The following is a 24,844-nucleotide window of genomic DNA, read 5'->3' as shown; positions in this document are numbered from 1 at the left end:
CCCCCCCTTTTTGCTTTAGAGCAATTTCCAACCCTCTCACGTTGTTAGATGAGAGACGAAGTCGGTTTTGCTGCATATTCGAGCTTACCACTGGTAGGTAGTGCCTTCTTGCCTTCATAAGACCGCCCCAGGACATCTGCAGCTGATTGTGGTCACTTTTTGGTGTCCGGTATACTGTGAAGTCCGTCAGATACGGGATCAAACCTTCGGTGATGAAAATGTAATCGAGAGTAGCCTCCGCACCCGGCCTTTCCCATGTTGGAATTTGGGATTTATCCTCCACCAGTTCTGCCACATTGTACAGCTTACGTGATTTCATTAATTCTGACCACGCTTTACCTCTTTCATCGGCCACGGGATAGGAAGGCTTATCATTTTTGTATTTGCCGGTCACACATTTTGCATTCAAGTCGCCGCATATTATTACGTGGGGGACCTTTAGGTCGATTGTAATTTTATCGATGATATTCGCAATCTCCGTACAGAAGCCCTCAGTGGAGACTCTATCCGGGTTCCAGTATAGGTTGATTATTGCTACTTCTGATGTAGCGTCTATGGCTAGATCCCGGGGACGGTGATTCCAAGATACTAGAGTTGTTAACATGCCATAATCTTCAGCTATCTTCTTTATACCCGAGATTCCTGAGCCTACCCGGGTTGCCGTCAGTAGGCCAGCCGATGGTCGCCCCTGTAAGGACCTTGTTGCTGGGGAAACTTCAATTTCGTAGCCGTCTAACGCCGGTTTTCCCAGGAGCCAAGTTTCTTGAAGGCAAATAAGATCGAAGGCTCCTAAGTTAGTCTCACTTTCGGTCATTAGATGGCGATGACCTCTTGTGTTCCACGATGCCATATGAAGGGGTAGTTCTTTTTGCTTAGTGGGCGGCATTTCCTCCCGTCCCATAGTGGCGTTGGAACACGATGGTGATTGCTATGCTTTGGAGGGGCGGGCAATAAGGTCTTGAACCCACTTCCACGGTTTCAATTGAGATCCCTCTTTGTTCTGCACTGTTTTCGTCTGTTTGCCTAGTTCTTCCTGGTATTGCTTCTCGTCACTTATTCCTTGAGCTTTCGGTGGATCTGTGGGTCGACTGTTCCTGTAATTACTATGTTCTTTATTTTCATAATGGTTAGACGGCCTGAATTCTCCCCTTACATTAGTCCTTGAGGACCACTTGGGTTTATACGGTGTCTTTTCTGCGATGTATTTTGCGGGATGATGTAGGGTCGCGCCATTTTTCTCTCTCTCGTGGGTTTGGTGTAAGGGCATTGGGATTCGAAGTTTTTCTATTTTCAAGCCCATACGATGGAGATCCTTTACAACTTCTCTGGAGAGATCAAAGGCTGCCTTACTCTTCACATGGAGGTAGGCTTTGGCTCTGTGGTCCCGGTGGTATGGTTCCACAAGTATAAGATCAGCTGATCTTAAATTCCGCAACGTGCTTATCTTTCGCAGCAATTTCAGGACTGTGCCTCGGTTCAATACTAGATAAGTATCCTTTGCAGAGGTTTGCTCTAATTTGAAGAGTGTTGAGTCGCGTAACTTTTCTTGTATCTTTTCCTTTGGCTTTCGGTAACTACCTATCGATTTATGGGATTGTAATCGAGTTTTCTCCTGGTGCTGCCGTTGATTTGGCCCGCAGCTTGTATCTTGGTCTGGTTTACATGTTCTTGGTATTTCTTGTTCTTTAAGGGTTTTTAAAGCCTCCAGGGCGATGCTTGGTGAATTTGCCGGTGAACTATGAGTACGAGACCTTCGGCCCCCCCCATTAATGTTTGTTACCTTATTCGGTTGTGGGGTCGATTTCTCCGACGAGGGTTTTTGCGAGCTTGTCGTTGGTGCGCTGATTTTTTCCGATGTTGAGGGCCTCGCCATTTCACCGACAGAGTGTTGCGAGATGTTCAATAGATCCTGATCGGACTCATTCCCACTACTTACATCGAGAATCAGAACTGGTCTCAAGATAGTTGAAGGTTTCTCTGGCTGTACGACGTTATTTGGTTGAGGTTTTAAGCTCCCCTCATCTCGGCTTTTCTGTGATTCTGGTAGTTCCCTTTGAGTGGTCTTTGCTTTTTTGTCCATTTCCAGTACGCTTTTCCCCTTTGTTTGTTTTAGATTAGTCGTAAGCCGTCCGGCTATGACCTGTTCCTGGTCGTGGTGTGCAGTTTTTTTTACTGACTTTTTAAAAATGGGGGCGGTACCCATGCTGCTGCCACTTTCTGTTGCCTGTATAGCCTTAGAAGAGGAAGTGGTCCGGCTGTTTTTTGCTTCTAACTCGCCTCTCAGTAAGTCAATTTTCCCTTCAAGGTTTGCGGCAATCCTATTTGAGTTCCGCTCAACGGTCGTTAGATATCCTTCGATGAAGGTTAGTTTTTCACTCATTGTACTTATCATAGACGAGTTGTCCTTGAGTGCTTCATGAATTGACTCATACAATTTGCAAAAGGGGTTTAGGGCTATTGTCACCGCCGACATTATTGACAGTAAATCAGCTTTATTTTTAGAGGGGGTGTCTTTCTCTGTCATGCTTGGAATTTCGCTTAGGCGCCTCGATTCCTTGGGGGTTTTTGTCTCTCTCTCGATTATGTGATGAACCAGCCTTTCTGTTGTCCTTCTCTTTGTTGGTGGCGGTGCACCGAGAGTCATTGAGTTGCTTTCTCCTAGTGGCCTCCCTGAATTTCCTAGAATGTGTGGGTGTATCCAAGCATATTGGTCATTCGCGGTAGATGAAGTCTGCTCTTCTCTTTCACTAGGGGTGGGTGGGCCATCATCCCGAGGTTTTGAGAGAGCCTCCTCTGACTGTAATGCTTTTTGAGATTCATGCACTTCACCTCTCTCAATCGCTTGGTGAGCGGAGGTTTCTTTAGCACTTTGCTTTGTCCTTTGATGGGGCGAGATGTTTTCTAAGTCACTGCTCTCCTCGTTGTCTATAGGTGGGGCAAGGTTCGCTGAGGTGCTATTTGCGAACCCTTGAGGGATGCCCTCGATTTTCCTAGATTTCAGTTTTGGGGAGGATTCCGTGATAGCCTCAAGTATTTCAGCGTCTGAAAGTTCCGGCTCCATCTCGTGTTTCCTTTTGTGCTGTTGGATGAAATAGTCTTTGAGGGATGATGATATCAGAGGAGTTGCTAAGCGATTGATTCTACCCTGTACTCGTGCCGGGGCTTTGCGGGATTTTTTCCCTGGCACCTTTTCCAACCTTGCTTTTGCTGTTTTTCTTTGCTTTGGTGGAACTGTTCTGCGTGGTACTGGAGATTTTACAAGTGGGTCATACGTTTTAGGGATCTCGTACTGATAGGCCAAGTTCTGTTGGCTGGGGCCTCCACTGCCACTTTTATGTAGTTCCTGTATTTGTTGCATGGGCTGTGGGACCTTCTCTAGTGTTTTCACCTCAACTGCTGCGGATGGGGTGTGTTGGTCTGAATTTTCGCAAAACGAGTCATCCTGGGGTGTAGTTGGCTCCTCCTCGGGTACTTCAAATACTGAGTAATCTGATTGGCTGCCACTCATTGCTGATTTTTCAGCTTCAGGGTCAGAGCTCTCAGCCAGGTCTGAGCTGTTTGCCCTACTTTCAGTTTGGATTGCCTTGGTGATAGGTAGATTAGACTGGTTGGAACAGCCAATAGGTGAGTGTGTACTTTTCAGTGATTGGTGCATTTGGACGGTAGTAGAAACTTGGGAAATTGGAATAACTTGGTGATTGGAGGCGCCCTCCGCATTCGACTTCCGGACGACTGCGTGAAAGCGCACTCCTGGCTCTGTAAGTCGATCAGCGGTTCTTCTGTCTCGAGAGCATTTTCGTGATGATAGATCAGGGCGTATGGATTCTTGCCTCGCCCATACTCCGACAGTCTCTGCCGGGAGATCACTCGCCATAGTGGTTGGACCACCGGGCGTTATGTGCTCCGCATTTTTGAGAGGGCTCCGTGTGATAGTAGGGGGGGGAAGGACCCCCTTCCAAACTGCACCGTTCTTCGCCTCCCCTTCCCTTTTGTCGCTTTGATCTGCTACTGGTAGCGAAGGACCATCCAAATACGTGGGGTCCACAGAGGGACTCTTGGAGCCGCCTAATTTCTTTGGCCTGACGTCGGCCCGATGCCTATACAGGGATGAGTTCATTTGCGTAGAAGGCACGGGAGGTGAGGGGTGTGAGCAGGGGAGATGTACGGGGGAGGAATTACTCCCAGTTTGTGGTTGCCCCTCTCGTGGCAGCGCTCTCTGTGTTTTCAGAGAGTGTTTATTTAACAGCGTGTGCTCCTGGCACTCTGGGGAGACAACAGTGTCGAGTGCCAGTTTGCTGCTGCGCAGACGGCGACTTATGTCATCTTCCGACGGGGGTGGACAAGCCATCTCACACTGGGAGAGTTCGTGAGTGGTTGGCACACCGCTTTAGGGCTAGGTGGGGGAGGGGCTTTCCACGTATGCCACGGAAAGATGTAAGTAAGTGACTTAACGTCTGTTGCTTCCCAACACCCTACCGCACACTTGCCTATTCCTCTCCAGGTACCCGCGCCGTCCAGAGCCGAACAGCAGCCAAACAGCTCTTTACGTGTGAAATGCAGTGCCCTTTACTCCGCAGTCGGGCTTAACGCCGCGAGGGTGTCTGGGGCTGCTTTTTAAAGTTGGTAGAAGTCACGTGACAACACACGTGACCGTGGCAGAGCTCCACCTCCTCCAGGAAGTGGGTGAACGCCGGCAGGATACTCGGCGTGTAGCAGAGGTGAGTCAGGATGCAAGCGTTCAGGATAAACACCTAATCACTATTTGTTAACTAAAAAAGGACAAACAAAATAGAATGAGTAAAAAGGATCAAACCTGCGAAGTAGATATAAAGAATACGTTGTACGAGAGCGGTAAAGTGGCTGAAATTAAGGAAATGGACAAAGTAAATGTAATGGACAAGAGGATCAATGTGGACGTGAAGATTAAAGTGGATAATAACAATTCAGTTAACCCAAAGATCTCAAATAACAATAAAACGAATAACAATACAACATCAAGATCCAAGCGAGAAATCGACAACCTCTAATGTAAACTGAAAGGACAAACAGAATAGAATGAGTAAAGTAGATCAAAGCGGTGATGTGGATAAAAAGAATAAATTGTACGAAAACAGTAAAGCGGTTGAAATTAATGAAATGGATGTAATGATCACAATGAACGAAAGGAACAAAATGGACAAAATTAATAAAATGAAGAGGTGGAAAGATGAATACAAGAGACGGATGAGTACACAGACAGATGGCATGGAATGTATGAGTGCATGGTATAAATGAAAAGTACAGAATAGACGATTCGAGTAAACGAGACGGGGTAGTGCATGGGACAGATGGAGAGCACCGAACAGATGGAGTGCGTGCGACATGGGCTGAAGCGATAATGCAGGATGAATGAACAAAGTGTGTGGAGCGGTTGAAGTCGGTAGAGTGAATGAAGCGCGTAGAGTGAATGAAGCACGTAGAGTGAATGAAGCGCGTAGAGCGGATGAATGTGCTGAGCAGATGAATGTGCAGAGCGGGTGAGTGTGTAGAACACATGAGTGTGTAGAATGGATGAGTGTGTAGAACGGACGGGTGCGTAAGAGCGGATGGGTGCGTAAGAGCGGATGGGTGTGTAAGAGCAGACGAGTGCGTGGAGCGCATGTGAGCGCAAAATGAATTGAGGACATGGAGCAGATGAGAGCGTGGAACAGATAAGAGCGTGGTGTGGATGTAGGTTGTGGTGTGGATGTAGGCTGTGTTAGTGGATAATAGAGTGGAGAGGATGTAGGGTGCCGAGCAGTTTTAGGGTGTTGGGTGGATGCAGAGCGTGATGTTGAGCAGATGTAGGGTGTTGAGCGGATGGAGGGTGCGGTGGTGTTGAGCCAATGTAGGGTCATGAGCGGTTGCAGAGTATGGTGCGGGTGCAGAACGGGTGTAGTGCGGATGAACTGGGTGGAAAGGATGAACTGGGGGAACGGATGTACTGGGGGGAATGGAACGGTTGAAGTACATGGATGGAACGGGTGAAGTACGTGGTTGGAACGTGTGAAGTACGTGGATGGAACGGATGAACGGGTGTAGAATGGGTGAAGTGGGTGGACGAACGGGTGATGTGTTTGGAGCGGACGAAGTGGATGGAACATGTGAAGTGGATGGAATGTGTGAAGATGACGTATGTGGATGGATGATGCATGGAGAAAGTGTAATGTGGGTAGAATGAATAAAAGGAGCATTGCATAAAATGGCTGGAGTGCATAAAATGGCTGGAGTGCATAAAATGGCTTGGGGTGCATGGAACGGACTGGAGTGCATGGAATGGACTGGAGTGCATGGAACGGACTGGAGTGCATGGAAATAGAACGGTATTGAGTGCTTGAAATGGTCATAATGCATGGAACAGTCAGAGTACATGGAACGGATGGAGTACATGGAACTATATGAGTGGGCCTGATCCCAAACACCTAAGGTAAACCACCATATCACATCTCCACGCTTACTCTCTTCTTTACACCACCACTCAACTAGAACACAGCGATACTATGACACCATTCGGTATAGCTGTTCTCATACCATCTGCCTCATACTCCCATCACCCAAACTAAACACTGCTGGTTACACACCCTCTAGCCTAGGCGTTCTCCTCAGGCCTAACGCAGCCAGAATCAGTTTGGATAAAAACCTGCCAGAACGAACACATACTCTTGACCTCTCAACTGCTAAGAAGCAGCTATCACACGAATACCACACCAGCTGCAAACAAATTCCGGTGCTCACACGCACCTTTGAATCTCTCTATTCTCTCTACTGACATGAACTTCGGTTCCTGAGGGCGTTCAACCTACCAGCACCTCGAGACCATACCAATAGTACATAAGGCGCTATATAAATGCAAAGTAACATAACATAACAGTGATTTTTGCTCTTTAGTACATTCACTTCGTCAATTTACAATCGGCCCTCAGATTCTGTTTCCATTTTTGGCGAAAGTCATAACGAAACAAATACAAAAGCATACAGGATATGTTAATTATAGCCTGGCTAATTCCAGTTAAGCCTTAGACAAGGAGGAGACACTGGGTCGGTGTTTGTAATTGTTTGGAAAACCTAAAAACAGGTGATTGATGTTGCATAGTTGATGACTTGGTTGAGTTAGATTTGCCATCAGCATTCAACGCAGTCAACCATCAGAAACAAACACTCAGCCTCCATAACTCGCCATCCATGACTGTACGCCTCAGTGGGTGCAGCATATCCGATTAACAGGGGTCAACCCATAATTATTGCCCAGTGAATTTGTAAAACACTTGTGGCTGTTCTTTTCATCCTTCTTTCCTTTCCATCTGTCTTTCTACCTATTTCCACACAAAACCCTTCACCTAACTCTCCCTCCTGCCTTCCCTTTTTCTTCCTTTTCCCGATTGCTCCCTCAATTTTTCCGCATTCTTTCACACCCTCTCAATTTCATTATTTTCCTTTGTTCCTCCCATTTTATTCCAGAGACTGATGTGTGCACTTGTGTGCGTGCCATTTATGGATCATCCCTCACTCCCACAAGCACATCTTATGTTTTGAGGCCATTATAAGGAGTGCCAAACAAATTCTAAATGGAGTACACTATCGTTTAGAAGCCAAAGTAATTTTAAATAAAGCTCACAATCGAATTCGACGAGCAGCATAAGATGCCTGTTGCCCGGCTGTCTAAGAAATTACCCAATAGCCTTTTGATGTGGCATTTTGTGCATGTTAAAGACGTGCCACCACAAGAGAAGCACTATGCACTGACTTTAAATGTAAGGAAGCACAACAAGAAGAATTTTACCAGGGAAGTCATGTCTCCTCCCAGTCGACGTGTCACTATAGCCCCTAGATTAAATCCAGACAACTATATAGCTGACCTTACCTTGCCAATGCGATTGCATAGACCTGACAGTAGACTATGCAGTAGATTTGTACCATTCACCAGTCTCACTGATGCTGGAGTTCTAGAGGAGCTTCCATCCAGTGGCCAGAGTGTGTCACTGTCTCCAAATACTTCATGGGTGCAATGGCAATCTGGCTGAGACGTCCCGCTTGGAAGCTGACCTGATCTGTGGTTGATTATTTAGGGCTGGAGGATCGCTCATCAATGCTCTCCCTACCTACCTGTCGGGTACAACTACGGAGAAGCTGCACGCAGCAAGCGCGTTGCAAAGTGCTTTGTAAGTGCAATTGCAGTCTGTGTGGACTGCGGCGGATAAGCATATATGCCAATCCTCCCGATTTAGGCAGAACACTCCCGACTTTTCAGTTAAATATTTAGCTTTTTGTTCATGTTCTCCTAATAAATTAAATAAATTATAGCCCCAAATAATAAATAAATTATAGCCCCAATGCATTCCTATGGCAAAATGTACATCTCTCTGATGAAATCTCCGTCCAAGGTGTGTCTGAATTTTGGCATGTATGGATAAGCCAGAATAAGTGAGGTAATAGAAGGTGACCAGCTGGTGGAAGTGTGGCCTTCGGGTGACGGCGAGTGCCTTAACTGTGCTAGTGGTAGACACTTTTATTCCTTGAAACACAAGAAAAGCGCCTACAATCTTCGCTGTAGAAGAGCGTTAGAAAACAGTGCAGCAAGACAGTCAGTGGACAATATGGCTAATGAAACACTGCACTCTGTAAATGCTCACGAGCATGCTACCCAATCTTGCTCAAGATAACCCACTACAATGAGGAAAATTACCCACTTCTTTTGCTCAGGTGGAAACCTTAGTTAGGCCATTAACAAAAGCGCTGACGGGGGTGAACACAGTGAGGCTCAGAATTCCAAATCCACTGTTGGGTACAATAATTCATTACTTAACCTGTGTTACTCCCTCCAGACTGAAATCATTGACAACTTCTGACAAGAAAAGGTGTTGGCAGGCAGTGGACCTGGTGAACCGGAATTAGAAGTACGTGTGAACACGTGACAGTCTTTAAAGGATAGTCTGACAGTGACTCCAGATCTATTTGCTGATAGTATCAGTGAGAACAACGATGGCTCCATTCCAGCAAGCTCCAGGATGACGTCTTTTCACCCTACAATTTGCAGTTAAAATTGTATTAAAATGATTTAATAAGATACATGACGACATCTGTGCCCACGCGTAATCCACCAACGAATGTAAAAGAACCTGAAGAAATCAGGGGACCTGCATGAACAGGTGGTAAAAAAATAGTACGATAAACCAGAAGAGCAGTGGGAATGTGGCTTCTATAGAGCTGGTAGTTATCAGGAGAGATATTGCAATCATACCAAATATAACAGAAGGAATGACATTGAAATGAAGAAGGAGATCATACTACAGGATGGTAGGTTTCTCAGAAGGAAAGAAGGAGATTGGAAAAAGTAGATGTACAGATGAGGCATCAGCTGAAAGTTTTGTTGAGGAAACTCAGAGCTCAGGTACTACAAAGAAGGCGAGGAGAAAAGCTAACCACCGCCTATAAAGAGCAAATAAGAAGGAGGGCACCTTAAGAAGCAGGGTGTTAAAAAAACGAATGTTTACGAAAATAAGAAGACTTCCAATGTGAATGAGGTGGAACCTTTGACTATAAGTGCAGATTTAAGCCAACAGGGTTTGATAGACAGATGTTCCACTCCTGAGTTGGTGGTTGCCATTACTGCTCCTGTTGGACATTTGCAACTGAAAGCTAATGATGGTTACGTGAATCCAGAAAGTGATATTAAATCTTAGGTTGGCCTACAATCTTTCACAATTAGTAGTGTATTCCATGAAACAAATGGTGCATGGATTAACCGTTCACGTGTACTACATGTATTCATTCCCTGTTGATTCCAACTCAATGAGTGTTAGATACTAGAGGTATAGATTATATTGGGTTTATGACAAATGCCAGCAACAGGGCCATTAAGGTCCAATGCTATTCAGGTAACAAGGTTCAGTTTATTAGAAAACATCTGCCTGACTTTCTCAAAATTGGATATGATCTGTTCGTCCGAGGTGGGCCTAGTGGTATGAAGGATGGAAGACAGCCGCATATGCGATATACATATTTAAAAATGTCCATGCCTATTGGATGTAAAGGCTCCAGTGTCAACGGCATGGATTGTAGAAGGGCCCTTAGGACATTGGGTTTGTTTTTCTTTTGGCACTCCGCACATTGGTGACAAAAGCGTGTCGCCTGTCCATATACCCCTGGCCAAAATAATCTTCCAAGTATTTTCTGTATTGTTTTCTCGGCTTCCAAGTGTCTCTCTCTTTCACTTGCAGGTGCACTTCCTCCAGTTCTGTGGATCGATACTTGGCAGATAGTATCAATTGTCTAACGGACCCCCCTCCAGGTTTAGTCAGAGCCCGATAATATAAACCATTACTTTTAACAAGGACTGACTCCCTTTTGAAGATAATTTAACCAGGGAATTTGAGTGCAAACATCCAACGTCAGCAGTTCCTTAATAAAGTGATGTGTCAGGGGTAGCTTTGTATTTGACCAAAGTGTAATCCAGAATAATAGCAGTTTAAAACTAATTTGTTTGTTTATGTAATCTAAGCCAGTTTCCTGATGTAGCAAATATAACGAGGCACATTTAGCCACTCCAAAAAGCCTGCGTAAGGAGAGATTTGTTTTCATTTGGATTGGCGACACAGGAGACTACCCCCAGACTTCAGCACCATAAGCACTGATTGCAGTTGACGTAGCTTGGTAAATGGGGAGAATTGAACCAAAGGTCAGACCTCCAGTGGCCATCCCAAAGTTAATAATAGCTCCATGTGCTTGAGCAAGTTTAGTGGCAGAGCAGTTTATGTTTATTCCCTCCAATTCACTGCATTATTAAATACAATTTGCAAGTATGTACATTTAGAAACCCACTATAATTTACAAACAGATGCCTTAATATAAGGTAGGTTACCAGCGTGGTCACCCACACACATTAAGTTAGAATTGTGTGCAATCAAAACCAGATTGATGGGAGCCATATAACTAAAGTATCCATTTACACATTTTTGCATGGCATTTGGTTTGCAGCCAATCCGACAACACCATCTGTGTAAGACAGGACAGGGATATTTTTGCCTGCCATTCTGGGCATGTCCTTTGTTACTTTGTTTAGGTCAAGTGATAATGTATTTACATGAAGATTAAATAATAACAGGGCCAACACACACCCTTGCCTCACTCCACACAGCACACAGAATTATTTGGGAACCCTGACCATGCCCTTGTTGTCTAATCTCACCTTAGTCGTAAGGTTGTATGTAGTGAAATTAGTAGGTTATGAGTGGCCCAGACACACCAAACAAAATGCAAAATAGACCACAATTTGCCCGTTCATATTATCGAATGACGAACTTTGGTCCATAAACCCTAGGTAAATTGAACCGCCATAACCCAGGATACATTTGTCCAACAATAACCCTAGATTGAGGGCCTGTGCGACAGTCCCCACTCCTTCTCTGAATCCAAATAGTTCCTCATAGAAAATGTTGCTAGTATGTGTCCAGTCATTTAAACGACTTGATTTACTTATGTTGTGAGCCCCCACGAGCACCACAAAGGTAACTACAACCCATCGTCTGGTACTCTTGTTTCCCCCTAAGGGGAACTTGACAGATACTCCCTAGCTACTTCCAAGCTCCTTATCTGTCCTTCTCCTTCTTTTTTTATCTACAGGTTGCACATGTACTCTATACTGTTCCACTGACATAACAGTGTATGATTTTAATTTGGATTTTCGTGATTTTTATTAACTCTCCTGATGCAAGTTCTCTGAGTAAAGCTACCAAGAACAGAAACATGTCGAGACAACGTCCTGGATGTTTACAGGATTAGACCAACTGAGATTATCAAATAATAATCAGAAACTGTACTACATAGCTATTAATTTTCTGAATGTATTATATATCTATGTGTCACCTTACCATTTGTTGGAAATTGACGAAATCCTTTATTAGATGTTGATCTTAATAGAGTTTATGCATAGGAATTTATGCTCTGATATTAGTGGTGTGATTTAGAATTTTTTTGTGTATTAAAGATTTATTAAGTATTTTAGATACCTGATGGTGGTGTACGACCGGTTATTGAACTCTGTCTCCTATTATATATTGACGTTTTCCCCTTCCGGGTATAGACAGAGTAGTTTTTTAATTCCACGCCCAAGTGGATAACTAACTACCGGGATTCCTCTTTAACTAATCATAATAAGTTTGGTGAAGCCATGGACATTTAAAGCTGTGATCAGGCACACCATGTTATTTGAGCCAGGACCCATTTATAAAGGAGAACTTTAAGCTCTACTCGACAGATAAGTGCTACTCAGTAGATGATTGCCATGGTTTATCAAAGCTCCTATCCAACAATGTTCCAGAAAAGGGGGCACGAGTACAGCATGTGCACCCACCTAAACTGATTAGACTATCCTTTGAATACAAGCTATTGAAATGAAAGAGAAAATAATGAGACTTCACATGTTCCTGGACCTTGAAACACTCTTCCGTCTGTTCCTGTCCAGTTGATTCTGTCTTCTTGGATGACCCAAACTGGAGGATCTCAAGGAGGCTTTCAGTTCACGCTCAGTCCCTTCCGGACATTCAGGTTTTATCTTTTGGCCCGCTGGCCCAAGTCCAGACACAACAAGGCATTCCAAGAGCCTCTTGTTGCTCTGCGGTTTCGGCGAGTGATCCGTAGAAAATGCACCTTGCAAGAGAAAGAAACATTAGCACAGTCAAACGTCATGCCATGACTGAAGCATAGCAATGCACAAGTGATGACACATTCATTAAAGTACTAAACATAAAACAGTCGCACACTTAAAAAAAGTAAACAAAATGAACACGTTTTATCTAGCCTGGACATCAGGGACTCTCTCCAATAAAATGACAACAGAGGAAATCAATTGCAACTGAGTCACCCACAGAATGGTCAATTTCAGCAAATCACAATGCCAGAACTGTACAAAAGGAAGGAGTAATGCACATCAGCAAGGCGGACATGTATTCACCCACGCTTGCCACAGACTCCTAGCCATAGCAGTACTATTAGCTAATCTTGATGTCTCTATGATAGAAAACCTACAAATGGCATTACAGCCTATTAAATAGATACATGAAAGAGGCATGGCAAATTCACATCTGCCATGTGGTCCTTTGTCATGTAGCGTTGCCACTCGCCCGGATTTAGTTTCAGCTGCTCATTCCATGTTTTTTTTTTTTGTATATTAGTTTTTATTTTTATTTTGACAGGGTCAAGCATCAGTTCAGCGTAATAACATGAGGAAGATACCCTCCAAAAATAGCCAGTGTCCTTTTACTTTGGCAGTTAACGGTCGAAACTGTGATCTAAACTTGTAAGGCCTGGACCAAGTGGGCTATTACAATGTAAGCTCGGTACCTTTCGAGCCTGTGTCACTCCTCTCATGTTTATCATTTTGCCGGGCCGGTCCTTTCACTGAAACATATTATGAAACTGCGACCATTCCGATTCCACTGAGGAGCTGCCCCTGTGGATTGCTGCAGTAATCTTTTCCATTAGGTAAATGTCCTTTGCTGTGGTCGACCACTCTGGCAGTGTGGAAAGGGACCCCCTTTTAGAGAATTTGGCCCGACACGCACGTGCTGCCAGTAGGAGAAAATGTACCAAGGATGAGGGGGCATCCCATATATCCTCACCTTGTTCTAAGCCAAAAAAACAATAGCATCAGGTTCAACCTGAGCACTCCCCCACCTGCGTCCCCTATCCAACCCAGAACACCTGCACCCTGGGGCAGTCCCACCACATGTGCCAGTAGTTGGCCCTGGCTCCACATCCATGCCAGCAGTGAGGATTGACCGCTGCAAAACATTCTGGAGAGGCGCATGGGGTCATACTGCCAGCAATGGAGCAGCTTTATAGCATGAAGCTTTTACTGACAGGAAATTGATGTTTTAAATGCCCGCCTGCACATCTGCCTCCACAAGTGGTCTTCCAATACCATGCATAAGTCTCTCCTCCAGCGTGTTCGGAGCCGCTGTATAGACCTGTCCCTAGACTCCAATAAAGCTCCATAAAGGCAGGAAATGAGTCCTTTCATATCTGAATGCTCATCCAGGACCTTCTCAACCAGCATGAGGTCTCTCCATGTTTTAACTGTTCCAGGAGTGTGATGATTCAGATGCCAAAATCTGAGATGTCAAGCAAAAAGGGTTAGCAAAAGCAAAGAATGGAGAGGGAAAATGAGGGAAGAGGGAAGAGTGAAGAAATCAAAATAAGAGGAATGATATTTAATTGTAAGGAGGCGCGTGAAAAGGACAAGTGAGAAAGATGTGGACGGGATAAAGATTAGAGAGGGCAATACAGGTGACAGAAAAGACAGACTCAGAGAAGGAGCGAGAGTGTGTTGTAGAGGGACTTCAAGTGAGAATGAAGAGCATTGAAGGTGGGAATAGGACTGGTAGTGAGGGAATCTGCAAAAATTAGTGTGAGGAAGGGGATCTTAAGTGAGGCTGCAAGAAGAATGGGCAGAAAGAAATAGGGAGACAAAAAAAAGACATGGGGAGAGTTAGTGAGATGAGAAAGAGGGAGATGGCCAGAGAGAGTAGACAAAGGAGAAAGAAGGTGGCGAAGAGGTTGAAAGACAGGAAGGGATTGGTAATGTAAGAGAAAACGAGGCCGTGTAGTGGGAGAAATGTGAAAGTGGGAGCGAGAAGGAGCAGATACGACGAGGGGGGATATGTCAGACTACCAGAGTTAAAGGAAGGCAGATGACATGGTCGTCCGGAATATAGGGGGAGCGAGAGTGAGACAGAGAAAAAAACCAGGGAAAAGGAGATAAGAAAAGGAGGCGAGAGAGAGGGTAAAGGGCAAAGGAAAGTGGAAGAGTAAAAAGAATGGTTAAGCGGTACAGACTAACGGTAAGGTGAGAGAGAGGCAAAGTGAAAAAGACATTGAGGGAGGCAGAGAGGAGAAAAAATGGAAAAGAATAATGAAAGGTAGCTACAGAGTGAGGAAAGGGAGAACACAAGAGGGTAATTTGAAATGGCTAACACTTTTATTAAATAATTTATAAACAAAAGATGCTGCAATGGGGTGTGTCCATGGCATATTGGCGGGTCTTCATTTCCAGGTGTTTTCGTTAAGCAAAGGTGGTGAGACCCGAGTGTAAAACATTCAGGTATTTCTGCATTTTTCGCCAGCGTCATTTTGATTGGTGAGATTTCGATGCTCTGATTGAAACAGAAAAAACAAAACTACAAGGGCCAGAATACAAAGTACTAATCCCTGAAAAATAGGACTCGCACAAGCTGCCACACATGACATGAGGTCAACTCGAAGCCATGTGCAGTCCACAAGGATTTTATAAAGCGGTCATGCTGTACATTTCCGATATGAGTAATAAGGAAGAACATATCCAGTGTTTTGAGCATAAACACTGTAAACATGAGTACCAACGACTGAATTATATGTCGAGACAGAAGGCGAGGTATTCTTCTTTATTACTGCTCCAACAGCATTTCAACTCAAACACATTTTTTAAAACTTGAGAACACATTTTTTGTTTCCTCTGATCCTTTCTGGATGCTAAAACACAAAAAGTGGTAATAGAGTTTTAAAGCCAAGGAAAAATGTCTCTAGGAACTACCAATCCCCATAATCCCTGGGTTTTGAGTAGTCCCGGGCTGCCCCACTGCTCTACAGTGATGCTAGGCCCAAACTACAAGGCCATTGCGGGAGGTTTAACTACACCCAACATGTGACATTATTTACTGTCTGGTAGGGTTCTATGTCATTCCATCTGCAGAGTTTTTTTTGCAATTTATGGCTGAGAAAACGTATCAAATGTTTTATTTTTGTATTTGGGGGATCCCCCAATCCTCCACTTCCCAGTTATGTACTAACTATTCCCCACACCCCATACCGCTTATATCCCTTTACCCCTCCCCCCCGCTTTTTTAGTATGTTTTTTTCCAGCGGCAATGAATAAAACCTGGCAATGAATGAACGTCATACCGTCTGGTGGTAGGGGCCATTAATACCAGTCTAAAGATAGTTCCTGACTCTTTGAAAAAAAGAAATTAACCCTGTGAGCTTAGTTTTATTTTATTTTCAGGGGCTCGGTTTTAAAAAAAAAAATTAAAATTTAATTTGTGTTTTAAATGTCCTAAAATTAAAGCATACTGATCTAATTGCACACTAACATTTTTCATGCACAATTGTATAAGCAAAATATGTAAAATAAGAGGTCAATTATATGTATATGATAGGTTATTTATAACGTGCTTAATACCCAGAGGTTTCTAAGCGTGGACCCGTGTCGTCTTGCTTCCAAGTTAAGCACGTTGCCTCTGAGCTATTCTCCCAAGGGAAGTGTCAAAAGAAGCCAAAACAAGCCAACATCTTTGCCTACGCCCAAGACTATGAAAACTGCTCGCCTTTAGCATCAGATTCGCCCCCAGGCTCCTACAAATCAGAAAAGAACTCCAGACCCACCTCTTCAAGGAATCTCTCTGCATCAATACCTAGGTTCTCATATCGCCCCTCGTACCACCTGACTCGCTAGATGCTGTCCGCCCTTCTCCTCCCCGATACAGCTGTACACCTCCTCTGTGCCCCTCTGTACCCTACACCCACTGTATATCTGTTCTGTTGTTACCGCTGAAAACTGCTCTTTTATGCATCTGTACTGTTGTATAACTTTTCAAAGCTCTCCGTTGCTTCGCAAGGCTAGCTCTGCGCTCAATAAATATAATAATAATAATAATGTTAACATCAGAGCTAGGTGCAAACCTCTCCACCGCTGCTAGGCTGCTTTGTTTCATAAGGCTGTGTACATGATTGTTTGGTTTGATGTGGCTTTTCAGACCTGAGTAGACCTGTTGTGATTCCTTTCTGCCTCAGTAGCTCACATACTACTCTAATACTGATTTGTTTGTTTGTTTGTTTGTTTGTTTATTTATTTGGTAATGCGCACCAAACCCTTGAGTAACCGGGCGCAGCAATGTACATGAAGACTTAAGATTGTTACAATATTTGGCATGAATATGGCGAACACAAGGCAAAAAGAAATATATACAGTAATACAATATTTGGCATGAGTATACCGAACACAAGGTAAAAATAAATATATACAGTAAAGTATACAAACATGTGTGCAAGTACAAGACATGGCTTAAAGGAGTACGAAGCATTCTAGCAAGACTATCTAGTAGCTGAATATATGATTAAGGTCATAGGTCAAACTATATCATATACTTGTAGGTGGGTGTTAGTCAGGTTATGTGTCATTGGCTAGGTATCATATACTTGTAGGTGGGTGTTAGTCAGGTTATGTGTCATTGGCCCGCAACCAGTTAATTATTTTGTGTCTATATTTAGGGTACGGTTGTTCAGTTCTAAGGTCGAGAGGTAACTTGTTCCAACAGTGAGCAGCTTTGACTGGGAAGCTAGTTGCTCCCGCGGTCAATCGCTTAAACCGGGGAGTTTCTAGTTTAAAGGTGTTGGCCGATCTCATGGGTCGCGTGGAGGTTTTCCTCGTAATTTTTTCCATAAGATACGGGGGCTAGGTTGTTCAGACATGTAGAGGTGATGGAAGCTGTTTTGAGTAAGATTCTGTCTGTTATTTTTAGCCAATTAACCATGATGCAGGCAACCTGCTGATATAAAATCGGGTGCTAACCTCCTGAAAAATGCATGGTACATGGAGGTTCATTAAACTCTAGGAACTTGCATAGAGCTGCATCTTGCAACACGTGGGTACGAGCGCGAAATAAATAAAATATCAAATATCAAAAATATCAAAATTTCAGATGTGTGATTAGTGAAGCTCCAAGCCCCTATTGCTCGACTGAACCCTGTGCCCAATGAAACTATTATACTCCAATCTGAAGAGCCTCCCACCCCATATGTCCGATGAAGTATGTTTTTGGGGGCAACTTTCTATCTTTGTGCATACACCTGCTCGGGAGGATAGCTCAGGGGCAATGTGCTTGCCTTGGATGCAAGATGACGTGGAGTAACACAGGTTTGACCCCTGCGTCTGCACTTAGAAACTTCTGGATATTAAGCACATATAAATAACAAATTATAATTACAACTCTTGAGATACTAAAACCTACTGCACTCTCAAGTTTTCCCGTTTTGTGCAATGCCTGAAATGGTCAGGTAGACTGAAGGGATGCTGATAATACCGTTAAAATAATACAGCAACAGCTCGACTCGTGGTCGGCTATCTACTGGCACATTGGGAGGAAAGGTCACAGACAGAAGAAGATTAGTGCTGGAGCGCCTCATGTAGGAAGATGGGGGCTATGCTGTATTGGCAATGAGAAATCAAATATCCTGCATGGGTTTCAAGAATAACATTGACTTTTGTTTTGCCTTACTGTACATTGATATACCTGTTTAAAATCATTGAGCATCAGCTATAATCTTCAAAATAAGAAACACGAAAAATAAGACACAGAGCAAGGACACATTTCAGAGTAGAAAGCAAATGGTAAAAGGCAGCGTTCAGCCCTAGCACAGGGCAGCTTACACAGGACTGAAAGAAATCATAACATGGCAAGCACTGGCCCCACAGCATCTCAGTTTAGGTGGAAGTTTAGTAGCCAGGGAGTCTGAGAAACAACACAATCGGAACAAAACTCAGCAGACCAAGACATAGGTGGGAGCTGAAGAAGGCAGACAGGGCAACTTGATGAAAACCAAAATGGCTGTCCTAACTCTTATAGCCTCCATTTCATTTGACACACCTCCAGGGGTATCAGCCTCAACCAATCACGGCTGAGTCATCCCCACAAGGTACAGATGCAAGCAAGCAGTTTGGGAGCCAGCACAGACGAGGGGCAAGAACACAAGAAAAAGATGAATAGGCCAGCTTATTTGGTAGAGTGCTGTAGAGACGATTGGTTATGTTTGGAGACAGCTGGAGAAAAGGGGAGAGAGTGGAATGGAGTAAGTAGAAAGGGAATTAAGGAGCAGAATGGGGGAGCGAGTTAGTGAGACTTTAGACGGGGAAAAGAGGTTAGCGAGCAGGGTACTATATCCCTGAGTGAACAGGGCACTATATCTCTAAGGGAGTTTGAGGAGGACTTTTGGGGGAAGTTGGGGGAGATTGGTAAGCCCAAGGAGGAGGCCGGAGGGGTGTTGGGTGTGGTTGCTAAAGTTAAGAAAGGGGTTAGAAGGTAGTTGGGGGGAGGTTGTGAAGTTTAGGGAGGAGGTTGTAAAATGTAAGTACAAATGTTGTTATAGGAGGCTGGTGAGCAACCGTAGGAAGGAGGGGTATTTAGAGAAGGAAGTGTAGTGGAGTGGGAAGTGGCTCAAGAGTGTATGCCAGAGGTAGTTAAATATCCTGGACTGAATAGGAAGACGTAAAAGATCAAGAGGTGGAAGGGGAAGTACAATTTGGAGTGGAGATATTTACATAAAAGGAGGACAGAGGAGGGATGAAGGAGATAGTGGTGAAAGAGGGGATGGAGGCCCATTATCAAAAATTAGAGGAGGATGAGGATCAGGAGAGAAAACCATGCAGGAGAATGAGGATCAGGAGAGAAAACCAAGGAATGTTGAGAGAGAAAGGAAGACCTCAACTGGCAGGGATGGGGTAAAGGGAGAGGCCCTGATCTGAAAGGGCCAATGGAAGCTAAAAAAATGAGGTTCAAGCATAAAGCACTGAAGAAAAGAGGGTAGGTCTAATGCTTGGTCTGTCGGCCATCCCCCCTACACTCTTCTGAAACAGAGTCCCCCTCCTGGAAAAGACCAGGGAGAAACCACATGGAACAACAGACTTTACTGGATCTGGATAGTTTCTAGGCCTCTTGTGTACATGTTAGGGGAATACTGATCAGGGGATTTGTTCATAAGGAATGGACTCATATGCCTCTATTTACTTGGCTGAAAAGTAATTCTCTCTTCTAGTCGATTGAGAAATTCAAGAGATCTTCTCCTTCTCAAATGAGTCTCCACTGAGCATCCACTTTTAGAAATTCTCCAATGTTCAGGTCACTCTGAGGAATCACCAATGCTGGAACATTGATAAGCACCAAGGAACACGTTCCTCCCCAAGCTTTGGGCAGCTTCATGTAGGCCCTAGGCCCGATCCATCAGAACAGCTGTCCTTGCTCCCATCCTGGAAATGTCAACTGTAGTTTTGCAGCCTATGTTATCTCCCACATTCTTCCTTCCTTCTCTTCGGAAGCACAATGTCACATTTGTGAATGGGATCACAACCACTTAACCTGATTCATCTTCTACCCATGTGAGCAGTTTGACATACTTATCCCATGACTGCAAACCAACGTTCACTCCCTGCACCTCAATAAATGATCTGCACTGGACATAAGCCCTTTTTCCCTTCTATTTTATCAGGGCAGTACATTCTCTTCATCTCTTTAATGATCACCTTTTCCTGTCCTGCTGCAGCATACACAAGCATTGTGCTCTTCCATTCAGGTTCCTTTTCCATCTGAGTAGTCTTGATATAATCATCATGGTATGGAAATAACCATTTCAATCTCCTTCGCAAAGTGGCCCAACTTCCCTGGAATTGTCTTCTGGTCATGCATGCTTTAAGATGAATGAGGCATCTGGTATTGTGTTCTGGAACTTCTCTGGAGATGAAAGTTCACACTGTATTCATGGCATAGGGTATGAGAGCGCAGACGTAGCAACTCTCCTTAGATGTTCTCTTGCCCACCTTTCTCAAGTGCTGATACCTCATAGTATTACCCAAGTGTGCTGCATCATCTAGAGAAGTATTTATCCCCTCATTTTCTTCCTCTGCATTTCTCTTATGTCTCACAAATTCAAAGTTTGAATAATACTTATGAAGTAAATCAAAAACAGTTCTCACAGTGGAGGGAACCATAGAAGCCTCTGCCTCAGTGGAAGTAAGCAAATCAAAAGCAGTTACCATATGTTTAACTGCTTACAACAGGTATGCACCATGAAATGAATCTGGATACTGATCTCATTTCCAATTTCTAATCAAGAACTGACTTTTAGGCATAACTTTGATACATCAGTGTGTTTCTAAAGTTAATCTCCAAGCTACTGAGATTTGCTGCAAGTCTTTGCACTCCTACTAAAATATCTATAAGGAGTGTCCTTGTGAATCGCAGTTCAGGATAACTCCATCATCCACTGGTAGTTGCTTTATCGTCCTTATTTGTCACTGATTGAGTCTGCACATGCTGAAATTCTTCTTCTTGTCTTGCTTCTGGATTGACAAAGGTGGGAGGGAGAGTCTCACTTTTGCAGACTTTCACTTCTCCTAAGTGAAGCCAAGCTCATCTCCCTTGGACCTTCACAGCTGAAGGATTAATATTTTTAATGCAAAAGGGACCATTAAAACGTGGTTTATGCCACTTTTGGGTAAAGTTCTTGATGAGGATCAGATCACCAACATATAACTTAGGTGGCAATAAAAGTTCAGTTGAGTTGGTTGTTGAATTGTCTTCTTCTGTGTTCTGAGACCGACCCCCCTGGTGCTTGACTTTATCTGAAATGAGAGAGATGCTAGTGGTCATACATGTCAAATAGTCATGCAATTCATCACCTAAGGTTTTAGCTACACTTTGGGCATCACCTCTACTACTAGACAGAGGTGTAAGAGGTGTTCTCATTCACCTACCTGTCACTAGCCCATGAGGGGTGAGGTGATGGTCTGAACCTGGCTGATTCCGAAGGGCACATAAAGCTAAGAGGAGGCAATATAGCAATCCCTTCTTCAAAGTCAATTTAATCTTGGCTAGACTTTCTTTAAGGAGGCCGTTGAGTCTTTCACATTTCCCATTCACTTGTGGGTGATAAGCAGAGGAAAACGTGTGTTTTATTTTCCAGAGAAGCCCTATTTATTCAAATAGCTCATTAACTAAATGTGCCCATTGTCGGATCTGAAATCGATCGGTTGGGACTTCGCGTTCGCAGGCAAGTGGAGTGTGTACACACACTACATTGGGCATATTGTACTCTGGTGTCCTCCAGCTAGTCGACACCACAGAATTCCAATTTGGTATTGCTGGGATTTGGCTTCAGGCATTTTTTGTACAACCCCATTTGAGGGGGAATATCTTACACATCTGACTTTTGGTCCTGAGGAAGGCGTTGTTTGTTTAGATCTTCACACCAAAACGTATTTGACCACACCTGACTGACCTTCTTTGGCTGACAGCGGTGGACACTGTGTCTATACTAGTTAGGCCAGATCTTACATACGTAGACCTGAGCAGCACTGTAAGAAGTGGTTGGCAAGTGTAAATATATAAACTAAGTTGACACTAGCCATATATTCCCAAACCCTACAAGGAATAATAATTGCTTTTTCTTTTCCTGGGCACCCATGGAATGTACATTGGTGGACTTCCATAACTAAAATAGGGTGAAAACTGAGTAATCCTATAATATCTTTTTGACATAGGAGAAGAATTTAAGTCCTGTGATACTCAGAGTTCTTGTTCAAATGGAAAGTTTTTCTTTTTTCATTTGTTTGTTTTTTCAAACTTTTTAGTTCTTATTGCTTTTGTTTTATTTGTTTTCAAATTATTATTGTTTTCTATGGTGCATGATTCATTCAGATGCTGTCAATTTGACTGTAATATGTTATGTATGTAAAGTTGAGCCCGTTTTCAGAAAACCTTGTAAAATGTTATTGAGGCTCATGTACAAAAGATTGTTTTATGCTTTCTATTAAATAATGAGAAATATCGTTTCGCTTATGGTTAGATTTCATATCTACTCAAGTGACAAAATTAAAGCAATGACCTTTCCATAACATAAATGACATGATTACATGCAAATAAGATGTGAATGTATAGAGATAGAGAAAACGAGGACACCGTCTGGAATTAGAGAGTAGCATACCCAGACAGGAGTGATCCTTCTCTGAAACAGTTTTGTGCAAATCCTGCCAGGATACCATCTGGAATTAAGGAATAATATATCCAGACTGTGATAATCCTCTTTTGGAATAGTTCTGTGCAAAAATTGCTTGTCCTTTGAGGTCAGAGAAAACGAGGTGAGCATCGGTAACGTGTATACCGCATCACTACTACTTTATACCCTGTGGGGACATTATTTGTTGTTTTTCATTGTCGGATCTTAGCACTTCACACACACCCCATCTCAGGAAGACTTTGCACACTAACAACGTCACTCGTCACTGCGCAAGTGGCATCAAGGTGTGTACATGTACCTGCCTTGATCCACCTAGAAAAGGGACATACCACCACTAATAGATACCTATATCCATTACACACCTGCAGCATATCAACATGTCAATATGTAAATACTGAAATGGACCATTCAGTCGAGGTATTATCCCTCTAATTGTTCTGAATGTATGCCCAGCAGTAAACAATTGACACACAATGCAGTTTATCATAAAGAGCACAACATGTTCCAACAAACTTGGAATGAACCGGTATTGTGCAATTGTAGCAGCAAGACTCTCCCTAGTTACATGCACAGGGTAATTCAGCTGTTCAAGCGTGACCTTCAATAACGCTACTGCAATCACCGGCTTTCCAGTGCTATCTTGCCGCCATAAGGCTTCTGTGGGGGATAAAGAACACCCCCTTCGTTTCCATAATTCCTGTTGTGCACTCCCTTGAATCTTCATTAGTTGGGTTATCGATAATTTATTAAGCCCTTCTTGCATTAACATGGTTGTAACTACTCTCTCTTTAATATTCTCAGTATCAAAAGTCGAAATATCTGTAGAATATGCAACCCTTTTAACTTCTACATCTGCAGCTTCCTTCCCGCAAGAGATAAAATCTGTTTGCATTGAATGCACAGCACATTTAATGATCTCTATGGCCCCTGGGAGTAATAGTTCCTTAATAAGCCTGTCTAATATGTATGCGTGCTGCACCAGAGTACCGTCTGTACAGAGGTAGCTCTTTTTTTTCCTCCTTTTTCAACGCGCTAGTCCTGCGTGTACGTTTGACATCACATAGGCGGAGTCACTGTACACTGTCACTTCCTGCCCTTCGTGTTTCTCAAGCGCGACAATAAGCGCCACCAATTCTGCTGCTTGCACTGAAAAGTAAGAAGGTAGCCTTAAACTTGCTACAACTTCAAATTCTCCATTTAATCTGTCTCTCACTACTGCTGCGCCTGAATGTCTTTCCCCACTAGTCTGATCCATTTTCGAAGAACCGTCAATAAAGAGAATTTCTTCTCCTGCTAAATCATTTTCCTTGACACGGGGTAAATCATCATAAAATTCAACACAATTAGCTCAGTCATGCACATGCTCACCTTCTTCCACTGGCTCAGCTATAAAGGTAGCAGGATTCACTATTTTACATCTCACAATCTAAATTGTTGGATTCAAATTTATTACTTTATAAGCTGAAGCTCTTTAGGATGACAATGTGCCTTTGGGTTTCTCTAAAATGGCAAACAGGGCATGCTCCATGATGAGAGCCATAGAGCAGCCCATAACAATACTTGTAGACTTCTAAATTGTGAATGTGGCAGCTGCCAATGATAGTTTTCAAGGAAAGTGTTCTCTCAGGACTGGGTCTAAAATCCCACTGTAATATGCTAAAGGCTTGTACCCCAATGTAGTTCTCTGTGCAAGCACTGCTGTCACGACTGTCCCATTTGTGTGCGAAAATAGATAAAATTCCTCTGCATAATTGGGCATTCCCAAAACAGGGGCGGTGCAAATTGCTTTTTTCAACTCCTCAAACCCTTCCTCCATTTCCTCAGTCCATTCTATTTTTACTTTATCCACTTGTGCTTTATTTAAAGCTTGCAAAAGGGGTCTTGTGTATGAACTATAATCAAACACCCAGGCTCTAACATAGTTGCATAATCTCAAAAACTGTGTCATCTGTTTCACTGTATTTGGGTTCGCAGTTTTTATAATCGCATCAGCTCTTTCAAGTATCACCTT

General features: G+C 43.5%; 1 protein-coding gene across 1 annotated transcript in view; it reads right to left on the bottom strand.

The window, feature by feature from the left end:
- C2PH3orf20 (chromosome 2p C3orf20 homolog) overlaps window positions 1-24,844 on the bottom strand; it is a 746,030-nt gene that overhangs the window by 156,310 nt on the left and 564,876 nt on the right. Inside the window, exon 12 of the mRNA XM_069643014.1 lies at window positions 12,447-12,663. Coding sequence (XP_069499115.1) covers window positions 12,447-12,663 — 217 coding nt within the window. The remainder of the gene's footprint in view (window positions 1-12,446; window positions 12,664-24,844) is intronic.

The sequence above is a fragment of the Ambystoma mexicanum genome, chromosome 2p, assembly GCF_040938575.1.
Source record: "Ambystoma mexicanum isolate Mex_15411 chromosome 2p, UKY_AmexF1_1, whole genome shotgun sequence".
Taxonomy (NCBI): Eukaryota; Metazoa; Chordata; class Amphibia; order Caudata; family Ambystomatidae; genus Ambystoma; species Ambystoma mexicanum.
Note: the sequence above shows the minus strand (reverse complement) of the source record. Positions and strands in the feature narration are given on the sequence as shown.